This window comes from Coffea arabica, chromosome 1c, assembly GCF_036785885.1.
Source record: "Coffea arabica cultivar ET-39 chromosome 1c, Coffea Arabica ET-39 HiFi, whole genome shotgun sequence".
In the NCBI taxonomy this organism is placed as follows: Eukaryota; Viridiplantae; Streptophyta; class Magnoliopsida; order Gentianales; family Rubiaceae; genus Coffea; species Coffea arabica.
Genome location: NC_092310.1, coordinates 53,198,539 through 53,209,341, shown reverse-complemented (window position 1 = coordinate 53,209,341; position 10,803 = coordinate 53,198,539). Strand labels below are relative to the sequence as shown.

The window sequence follows — 10,803 nt, the reverse complement described above, 5'->3', positions numbered from 1 at the left end:
TTTTTTTTTTTTAAAAAAAGTTTTGTGCCCTTTCACTGTTTTACAACTAAATGGATGCTGAAGGGCACAATACAATTATTAAGACGGAAATAAAAAATAAAAATGAAAACAAGAAAAACCTTTTTTCACGAGGAAGTTTAGAGTGCTCGTAAAAAATGGTATTGTAAAAAAATAGTCAAAACAATGTTAACTAAAACTAATAAAAATAAAACTTGATTTGTGCTTAATAGCACTGTTCTGAAAAACCATTTCAGGAGGTTAAAATATTTCCTTGAGATTAGACAAGTCTTCTTCTTGCTATAAACAAGAAGGATCAGAACTAGCAAACATTGTGCAAATCCAGCAGAGAAGAGAAAAGGAGAAGAATGAGAGGAAGAGAGCTGCCAGGAAGATTTCTAATGTAAATTCTGAGTGCACCTTCTAAAGTGAGAACAACTGGTATTTATAAGCTTCAAAAAGTATACGTTGGAGAGGATAAGAGATAACTTCGATAACAAAAAACAAAACAAACTTGCCTAATTTGGTGTAACAAAAAAAGAACGTTGTACACGTTTGTGCCTGATTTTTGTAACCGAAAAATAGTGTTGTAAAAAAAGAGCCAAAACAATATTAACTAAAACTAATAAAAATAAAGCTCGAATCGTGCTTAATAGCACTGTTTTAATAAACTATTTCAAGAGGTTGAAACGTTTTCCCAAGATTAAACAAGTTTTCTTCTTGTTATAAATAAGAAAGATCAGGACTAGCAGGATTAAACAAACATTCTTCTTGTTATAAAACAAGAAAGATCAAGACTAGCAAACATTGTGTAAATCCAGTAGAGAGGGAAAAAGGAGAGGAAGAGAGCTATCAGGAAGGTTTCTACTGTACTTAGAAGTTGGTATTTTTAGGTTTCAAAAATCTTGGGACCGTGTAGGTTCATTAGTTTGTATTGAATCTGCCCAACTCAACTTCCCTCTCATGCGCGTGACACCACACTAGTTACCAATCTAACATAAGTCCAATAAAAAAAATTAAGTATTATAAAATGATGGGAAGTTTCTTTGATTTTTCAATGTGGGACAAGATCTTTTGAAATACTCATTTATTTACAACAAATGGAAGCCAAGAAACACTAGAACCGACGAACCATGATAGATAAATTAGAGGGTTGAACCTCTTTTTTCCTTTGGCTACGTGGGGATGGAGAGTAAATAGTTATAGAAGCGTGGACGTGTGAAGGAAGCATTATGTAACTGGGGTAGCCTTGTTCAAAATCTAATACAGGACACTTTGAATCCAACAAAAGTAAAAAAAAAAAAAAAAAAAAGTGAAAGTAACATATAGTAATATGCTACCCCAACACAATGGCCAAATCCAACTAAATTAGTCCCAGTTCCTTTGGACATCGTTGAAAGTTTCTAGATTTGATGATTTCCACGAACAGAAAAGAAGTGCAAGGAAATATTGATGCGGGGAACGGTCGATTTTATTGGTGACGAAAATCCATATGTAGTCAAAACCTTGCGGACGAGTGCAAGGCTGCTGAGCACAACGTTTTGTTCAAGCAACTTAACGTGGTTACTTCTTGTCCTTGGAATTAGTATATGTTGGTTTAGTAGCAGCTGCACCCAGCTAGCGCGGTGGAGCTGCTTCTGACTCGCGCTTAATGAACTACATGCAAATGCAACCAACTCCAGCCATAATTCCACCCCATGCTGCTAGTCCAGCAGGGTGCCATTCCATGATAAAAAGTCCTGTCACACCCTCGATTTTGTAGTAGAAATTGTTTCTTTTTCCTTTTATGCAGGTGGATGATCACTTGATGAGGTAAGATAAATTAATTAAGGGGCGTCAATTTATATGAACTTGAGATTTATAGATCATTTTATCGATTTTTATTCTTACCCAAAATAAAAAAAAAAGAAGTTAAAACTTCAAATTACATTAATTATTGCGTACAATGGATGTCCGTACGTCTCATTCTCTATTAACGAAACCAATATTTTCACACGTATTTTTGCATGGTTTTAGCTAGTGTCCTGATCAATTCTATGACTATAATTCATCGTTTTCTTCTCGTATAATTCGTAAGTACTTCTGTGGAGTGACAATTAAATTAAGTAGCAGTTCAGTTTAGATTTTGACTTGTTTCCAAGAGGGTACCAAATCTGTCCGGCTAAAAATGGTTTCTTGAAAAGAATGGGAATTAATGAACTATTGTCATATGGATCTAATCTAAGCAAATCAACGGAAATGGGGCACAACACAAACGGTTGCCACCTCTTCTTGTACAAATTTAGAATAATATATATATATATATATATATGTATATATAAAGCTTCAGTGGTTTAGTTGGGGGTCCTTTATGGTATTTACTGTCCCTATTTTGGCGGGTAAGATGACCTTTACGATAGCCATCAATATGATCTTTTATTAATTGTGTTGCCGGTGATATTAACTTATACTATACTGTTCATTCCTAGAAGTGGAAGGTAATGGTCCTACGTTTTGATTGAGATTTCTAGATGGCAACCGTACACACACAACCCAAAATTATACGCACGCTGCTATGTACCAACCACTGTACATATACGTCCACCGTCTTCCACCTCCTCAAGTGGCCTTTATAACAATAATAATAAAATACTACATAGTTTTTGGCAAGTAAGCTTTGATTTTTCCACCTATTGATCCCTCTAGATTCGACGTCATTGGATTGCTATTTTTTTGCGTATTTATAAAAAAAATATATTTTAACGATTTAATATATGTGAGATAGAAAGATAATTAAAAAATATGTTTATAAAAATATAATTTTTTTTAAAAAAAATTACAATTCAGATAAATTATTGTATGGGACGAAATTTATCTAGTGCGCATTCTTGAATAACGGCTATATGGTTGCCTTATCAATAAAACAAAACTACAATCCAAACAAAGTTATGTCATCCTAAGAGATCTGTAGCTCAGCCTTTTCAAGAAAAGAAATACAATACCACTGCTCGCTTGAGAGGAGAAGGGAAGAAAATAAAAAATATATAGAAATTTTACTGTTCCTTGGATTCCATAAAAAAAAAAAAAGGTTTTTTTTTTTTTTGCGTTATTCCAAAGTGGACCAAACATTTAGGACGGCCGACGTGTTTCTCAATTAGCCACATGATCTTATACTCTGTGAATTAATTAATTTAGTGGAATGGACAGGTGTAACTTGCTCAAGGAATGAAGTTGCCAGCACTCAGCACCAAAATGAACAGAAGAAGTAATTATTATGACATGAGATTAATACAATGCCTTATCAATTAAAAAAAGTTTTTTGACTGATTTCTTGCTCCCAAAGACAAAAAGTTGATTAGACGGATCAATGGACGTACTTTCCTCGCTACATTCATTAGTTATCTACCGTGAAATCTCAGACAGAAGGATTGCTCCGTTTTGATCCACATTTTGGAGAATAATAATAATGATAGTAGTATTAGGCAGCACCATTTAACAGTAAATAATTATCAGCAGCCTCTTCCTTTTCCTTTCCTTGCATAATTTATCTGAAAACGACCGAGTAAGTTGTAATTACAACACTATTAAATATAGAGAATGCTCAAGCATCTGAAATTTATGCCACAGTTGCACCCAAAAAAAAAAAAAAAAAAAAATATATATATATATATATATACAGCATATGTTTACCATCATGGAACTATTTGTGGCACTGTAACCCACTTGTGTACATAAAAGTATGCAACTAACACACTGCATTATTAATTACTACAAAATTTGGAGTGTGTTTGGTTTGAGTCCTTAATCTCCTCCTTTGATTAGCGGAGCTTACTACATCAAGAAAGCCATTAGCTGTCCATTTTGCACCCTATTTCTCTAAATGCTTATAGCCTTCTGTTTTTAATGATGCTGTCGCTTCTCTCTTTCGTTGAAAATTGAAATTACATCTTCTATCCTCTTCAATTTCCAACCTCCGCCCAAGGGAAATGAATATGTATCAACCCCAAACTACAGCGGGGGATCTTGGATTAACGAGATAGGAGAAGTTAAAAGTGTGTCAAGGATCTCTTTTCTTCTAACATATGTAGAAAGAAGTACAAAAGATCTTTTTTTTTTTCCTAATAGCATGAGTAACTCCTTTTTTTTTTTTGTTTTAAATTAAGAGTTTGCCTAATGAATGTCCAATGGGTATTTCGTGGAAATGTAGATTAGTTGTTTAAATTTTTGAAAATGTATGCTTAATTAAAGAATACATACAAACACAACAATGACTAATAATTATTAGTGTATATTCACGTGATAAATTAAATGTGATTTAAACATATTAATGAATATTCATTGAGTATCTATTAGTAAAGCACTTAAAACAATGAAATATATAGCATAAATTTCTAATTTTCACAAGCCCTTAAACACAATGAAATATATAACATAAATTTCTATTTTCATCTAGGCCTGGGATATTTTGGACTTCTTTTTTTTTTTTTTTTTTGTGGATGTCAGAATTGGAAGTAAGGGTCTGGCTTGTCTCCTAAAAGGTTTTTTTTTTTTTGTCTCCCAAAAGTTTTTTCTTGGCTTATGGAGGTAATATGTCAAGATGGTCAATAATGTTGATTCACGAATTTGTAATTTGATCGTAACAAACTTATTCACAAGTCAAAACTAGAACTGCATCGAGTTTGAGCTCAAAATTGACGAGCTCTCAACGCAAAGATTGAGCTTGAGCTTTAAAAAAATTATTTTATTTTTAAAAAATAAATAAAATATTATTTTTTTCTTAATAAATAATAAAATATTAGGAATATATATGTAATTTTACTATTAAAATAAAAATTATACATATATATAATCGAGTCGCTTGCAATCTAATGAACTTAGTATCTTTGAATTCAAACTCGAACTCAATTTGAGTTTGAATCGAGTTTTGACTCGAACTGCCCTCGATTAGGAATGTAAACGAGTCGAACCAAATCGAACTTTGGCCTACTCGAGTCGAGTCTCAATTTAATTTTATGAATTTGAACTCAAACTTGAGTTCAATGAGCTCAATATATAGTTGGACTCAAAGTTCAAGCTTAAAAAATTTAAAATAAATTTTTTATATTTTTTAAATAAATAAAATAATAACTTTTCTTAAAAAATAATAAAATATTAGAAATATATATGTAATTTTACTATTAAAATAAATAAATATATATATATATATATATATATATATAATCAAACCGGTTCGTGAACTAACGAATTGACTTTGAGCTCGAGTTTGACTTGGTCAGCTCGAGCTCAATTCAAACTCAATGTTGACCGAGTTTGCATCGAGATCGGACTCAAGTTACTCACGAGCGGTTCGATTCATTTGCAATCCTATTCGCGATCGACTCGACTTGTATGCAACTCTAGTTTGAACTATACAACTATTTGATATAAAAGGCTATTGATTCCAATATTCTTAATTACTACTCCAATCTCACTTGCCAATTTTCAACAAGAAAAGAAAAGGGAAAAAAAGAAAAGATTTAAACAACGTTACTTTTTTAATTTTATTTTAAAGTTGACAGAAGTGTCACGCAGAAAATCAAATTGATCTAATGATGCTTCAAAATTTTTTTGAAGGAATGACGCTTTAATTTTTTTTTTTTTTGGATCTAGTAAGTGTCTTGCAAACTTATTCACAGGTCAAAACTAGGGTTGCAAACGAGTCGAATCGAGTTTTAGCCGAATTGAGTCTTAATTTTATTAAATTCAAGTTTGAACTCGAGATCGATGAACTCTTAATGATAATTCAAGTTAAAGCTTAAAAAAATAAAATAATTATTTTTCTTAACAAATAATAAAATATTAGAGATATATATATAATTTCACTATTAAAATTTAAAATATATATATATATATATATATATATAATCGAGTTGGCTCGCAAGCTACTGAATTTAGTATTTTTAAACTCGAGTTCGATATTAACCAAGTTCAAGTCGAGTTTTAATTCGAACTGCTCGCAATCGGCTCGACTCTTGCGCAACCCTAGTAAGAACTATTCAACTTTTTGATATAAAGAGCTATTGATTCCAATAGTCTTAATTATTACTCCAATCTCACTTGCCAATTTTCAACAAGAAAAGAAAAGGGAAAAAAAGGCAAGGTTTAAACGTCATTACTTTTTTAACTTTATTTTAAAGTTGACAGAAGTGTCTCGCAGAAAATCAAATTGATCTGATAACGCTTCAAACTTTTTTTTTTTGATGGAATAATACTTCAAAATTTAATTAAGCCATTCTAACTTTTGCCATAGATTTTAGTATTTCTACGCTTTCAAACACTAATAATTCATTAAACCGCACAATGATTTCCCCGAAATTAATTCTTAAACTATAAAGTTCTACTATTAAAATGCTTGGATAAATTTTTCAAGTTTTAATAATTTTATCTAGGTAAAAGATAAAGTAGCAGGAGTGTATGGTAAAAATACGAGACCTTAAAAAAAAATTGTAGTAGCAGGGTGAACTAGGTGATGGTTGGACATTCATGCTCCCATCCATGAGACAAAATCAATTGCGAAAAAACACCCCCCCAAAAAAGTAAAATAAACCACAAATAAATCATACAGAACAAGCACCCACTACCGGCTGCACCGGTTCTCCTACGACCACAGTCTTTGGAAAAAAAAAATTGAGAAGAAAAAACAAATTAATAAAAGAAAACTCCAATTAAAGTAACCGAAGAGGAGAAAGAAGAAGAAAGAAGACAAGTAGCTGCTGAGGAGAGGCAGCTGCAATTGCAACCTTTCTCTGCTCTTCTCAACAAATTTTATATTTCTCGTCACGTTTCTACTGCCCTCCTTCTCCTCCTCCTCCTCCTCTTTCTCTTCCTTATATATAGCCTCAGCTGCTTCCGATTCTTCTCCCCATTTCCAACAATTCTTTACTTTCCTCCAACAAACAGTATGTATAGGCCTTTAGTCTCTTTTTTTCCCTTCTATATATCTATGAAAGCCTAAAGTGGGGGGGAAACAAGTTAGTGGGGTGAAAGTGAAACTGGGTTTTATTCAAAGTTGAACTTTCAATGATCATTCTTTAGCTCTGATCAGCTCTTAATAATTTTTAGTCTTTTTCTACAACAATTACTTCTCTGATCCGTCCCAGTTGTGGAAATTTTCTGGGTTTAGTTTAAGAATTAGTACAATTAGTAATACAGTTACATATCTTGATAGTGAAGAAAGAAGAATATGTTGGATCTAAACTTGAGTGTAGTAAATGATGAGGAGGCAGGCATCTTTGAAGAAGGTATGGGAGAGTATGAATCGGCCGAGGAGACATCCGATTCATCTGTAGTGAATGCTGAAGCTGCTGAGGCTTCTAGCAATGCCACCACCGTTGACGACGACACGTGCTCTGCACGTGCCGGCGCCAACTCCTCCTCCGACCTCCTCACCTTCAACTTCGACATCCTCAAAGTCAACGGGGCCAATCGAGGCGAGGAAGTTGAAGGTGAGGACGAGAATCAGGTGGTCTTTGGTGGCCGGATGACTGCCGCTCATCAGCCTGATTTCGTCACCAAGAACCTGTTCCCGGTGGCTGAGCTCGGGCCGGGCAGAGCTCCCGATCAGGCCAGAAGTAATGCCAGTAATTGGGCGGATCTTTCTTTTAGTCACCAACCAAAACAACCGCCACAACAACAGCAGCAGCAAGTGAAGAAGAGTAGAAGAGGGCCGAGGTCTAGAAGCTCACAGTACAGAGGAGTTACTTTTTACAGAAGAACTGGAAGATGGGAATCTCATATTTGGTTAGTTGTCATCTATTGATTTTTCTTGGTTTATGCCCAATTCGATGCAATTATTATTATTTCTACCGCTGCTGAAATAGTTTCGACCTGATTATTTACGTACTTAATTCTTTTTTTTTTTTTTGGGTGCAGGGACTGTGGGAAGCAAGTATATTTGGGTACGGCTAATTATTTTGATCATGTGGTTGATTTTTGTCATTTTTCTGTTTTTCTTACGCCTTGGGATGAAAAAGTTGTGTGTAAGCTTATGCTAATTTAGCGAGTATTGATGAGTTTTTTTTGGGTTTTCGATTGTCTTAGGTGGATTTGACACTGCTCATGCCGCGGCTAGGTAAATTTAGTCTCACAGCATATGATAATCATTGACCACTTCTTTCTGTTATAATTGAAGCTTACATTTATTGATGGCTTAATTTTATGGTGTCAGGGCGTACGATAGAGCTGCCATTAAGTTTCGGGGCATTGATGCGGATATCAATTTTACCATCTGTGATTATGAGGAAGATATGAAACAGGTTAGCTAACTAAGGTTAATTGTCTTTCCGATGTTTCTATTAGGAACTGTTAAAAGTTGGTCTGATGGAAGTTGAGCTAGGTTAATCTGTCATCTACATTCCTGGACATGGTGTTTGATCTTGTGAGGGTCATGATTCCTTTCGCATTTAACTAATGCAGATGAAGAATCTGACTAAAGAGGAATTTGTCCATATACTCCGAAGACAGAGTACTGGTTTCTCGAGGGGGAGCTCGAAATACAGAGGAGTGACACTACACAAGTGCGGGAGATGGGAAGCTCGAATGGGACAGTTCCTTGGCAAAAAGTGAGCAACTATTTCGTTCTTCTTTTAAGTTGAATTTTATTGCTTATCCTTTGTGCTAGAAGTTAGGCTTACCATTTAGTCTGTTTATTGGTGTGGAATTGGAAACAGTATATGTTGATCACTGAATACTAATTTGAAAAAAAAAGATCGCTGGGAACCCTGAAATTTATTGCTGGGATTGCAATGATTGCTTTGCAGGTATATATATCTTGGGTTATTCGACAGTGAAATTGAAGCTGCAAGGTCCTAATGATCATGAATTACCTTCTCCCTGATACTGAATTATTTACCCTGCATTCTCAACCTCAATAGGGTATCATCCAACTCGTGTGTCTCCCTTTTGATTTTCTGCAAATTAGGGCTTATGACAAGGCAGCTATCAAATGTAACGGAAGGGAAGCTGTTACCAACTTCGAGCCGAGTACCTATGAACCTGAAATGCCTTCTAATATGGTGCAACCTCATTCCCAGAACGAAGGTGGACTCAACGATTCTTTCATTTTTTGAAATTATGTTCGTGGTCATCTAGAATATGCTTGCTATGAGCAGTTTCATTTAACGAGATGAGCTGAGTCATCAACTTATTGATGGTACCATTGCAGGAAGCCACTATGATCTTGATCTGAATTTGGGGATTTCAACTTCTTCTGGAAAGGAAAATGGGAGTTCAAGGGATGTACATTACCATCCTTATGATGTCCAAAAGGCAAGGATATCGAAGGTATTGAAAAGCATGGTTATAGGTGTATATGTAATTTGCCATGCTACTCGAACTCATAACTCTTCAGAGTAATGTCTTCCTTAATTTTGTTGCATCATTATATATGATGCTGGGAGAACTTGGTAGTCAAGCATTTTGGTCCCATCCAATATTATCTGGAAACAACTTGCTTCAATTTTCACTTATGTATTAATTCCTGTACGGATCTTATTAATCTCTTTTGTTTTGCTTAACCCCAGGTTGACATCTCTAGTACAACCATAAACAGTCCACCGCTTAAAGGACTACCATTGACACCAGAGCGCCCTCAATTGTGGACTGGTGTATATTCCAACTCTATGCCCAACTACAAGGTAGGATTCTGAATTCTTTTTGTATTGTATATCTTCTGCTTCAGTTAATTCTTTTGATTTTGCTCATTAAATGCTCTCTGAGATTCTTTTCCCTGATATCTGACCATAATCACATCAATTTATGTTTTGTATATTGCCAAAAAAAAAAAAATATATTAATTGAGTATTAGCCTGATAACACTTAAAAGAGTGATTCTGTTTATTTTGATGATTAATCAAGTGGTCAGCAATTAATTCAGTAATAACAGAATAAAGTCTTGCAAGTGGAGTAGTGACACTAGTATTTAGTTCTGGAAACTTTGCAGTATGAAACAACTGGAGTTTGCTATGAAGTGCATACCATACTCTTCTTATCGTGCATATTAACCTCAAAAAGCATGCACCATTTTAGCTAGTTGTGTACTGATTGCAGAGACAGTTAATAGACTGTGGAGCTGATTAATTTTTCCCGTGATATTTGTTTTTTTTTTATCTGTGGTTTATGAACCAACCTGCTTTGAATCGATCAGCAATATAACAGTTACAAGTGATTTGGCAGGAAAGAGTAATTGAGAATAGGTTCGAAGTTGGTTCTTCACAGGGACCCCAAAAATGGGCGTGGCAAATGCAAAGTCAGTTAAGTGCTACCCCAGTGACAGTTTTTTCAACTGCAGCATCATCAGGATTCTCATCTTCGGCTTCCAACGCTTCCTCTCCTTCATCAAAGGCTCCTAACTCCTCGGCTGTCGGTCTATGCTTTGCTTCATACCCGGTGTCATCTGCTAACAATAGTCAATGCCGTTTCCAGCTCGGGCCACAATGGCCGCCTACATAAATCTGCTTCCCTGACCTGAGCATAATATTTGTGAATAGGCAGACCTAACAGAGACCGTGCGTTCATTTGTATGACTTCGAATTAGACAATATAGATGGTGTGACTGACTTGTTTCACACATATAGTGTTCTAGTTTCATGGGGAAAAGATGCTGCCTCATTTGATCTTTAATCAACAAGACTACACAACACTTGTGCTTTTTCTTGCTTCTTGTTCTAATGCTTTTTTTTTGAGTAGCAGAAATTCTTTGACGTCTTGATTCACATTCTACTGGTCAGCTAAGTTTTGTAGTTGCGATATTCCTGTGTCGAAATCTCTGATATCCATTTAATTGTGATT

At 34.7% G+C, this 10,803-nt stretch overlaps 1 protein-coding gene across 2 annotated transcripts; it reads left to right on the top strand.

The window, feature by feature from the left end:
* The first annotated feature begins 6,701 nt into the window (after positions 1-6,701).
* Positions 6,702-10,668, top strand: LOC113728240 (APETALA2-like protein 3). Of its 2 annotated transcripts, XM_027252803.2 has the most exons (10): positions 6,702-7,755; positions 7,888-7,913; positions 8,056-8,086; positions 8,183-8,270; positions 8,431-8,576; positions 8,775-8,819; positions 8,936-9,054; positions 9,179-9,297; positions 9,537-9,650; positions 10,189-10,668. In XM_027252803.2, the coding sequence occupies exons 1-10, from the start codon at positions 7,199-7,201 to the stop codon at positions 10,462-10,464; spliced, it is 1,521 nt and encodes a 506-aa protein (XP_027108604.2). In that variant the 5' UTR covers positions 6,702-7,198; the 3' UTR covers positions 10,465-10,668. The 2 variants fall into 2 exon arrangements, with proteins under 2 accessions (XP_027108604.2, XP_071933493.1); XM_072077392.1 differs by lacking the exon at positions 8,775-8,819.
* Positions 10,669-10,803: the final 135 nt, after the last annotated feature.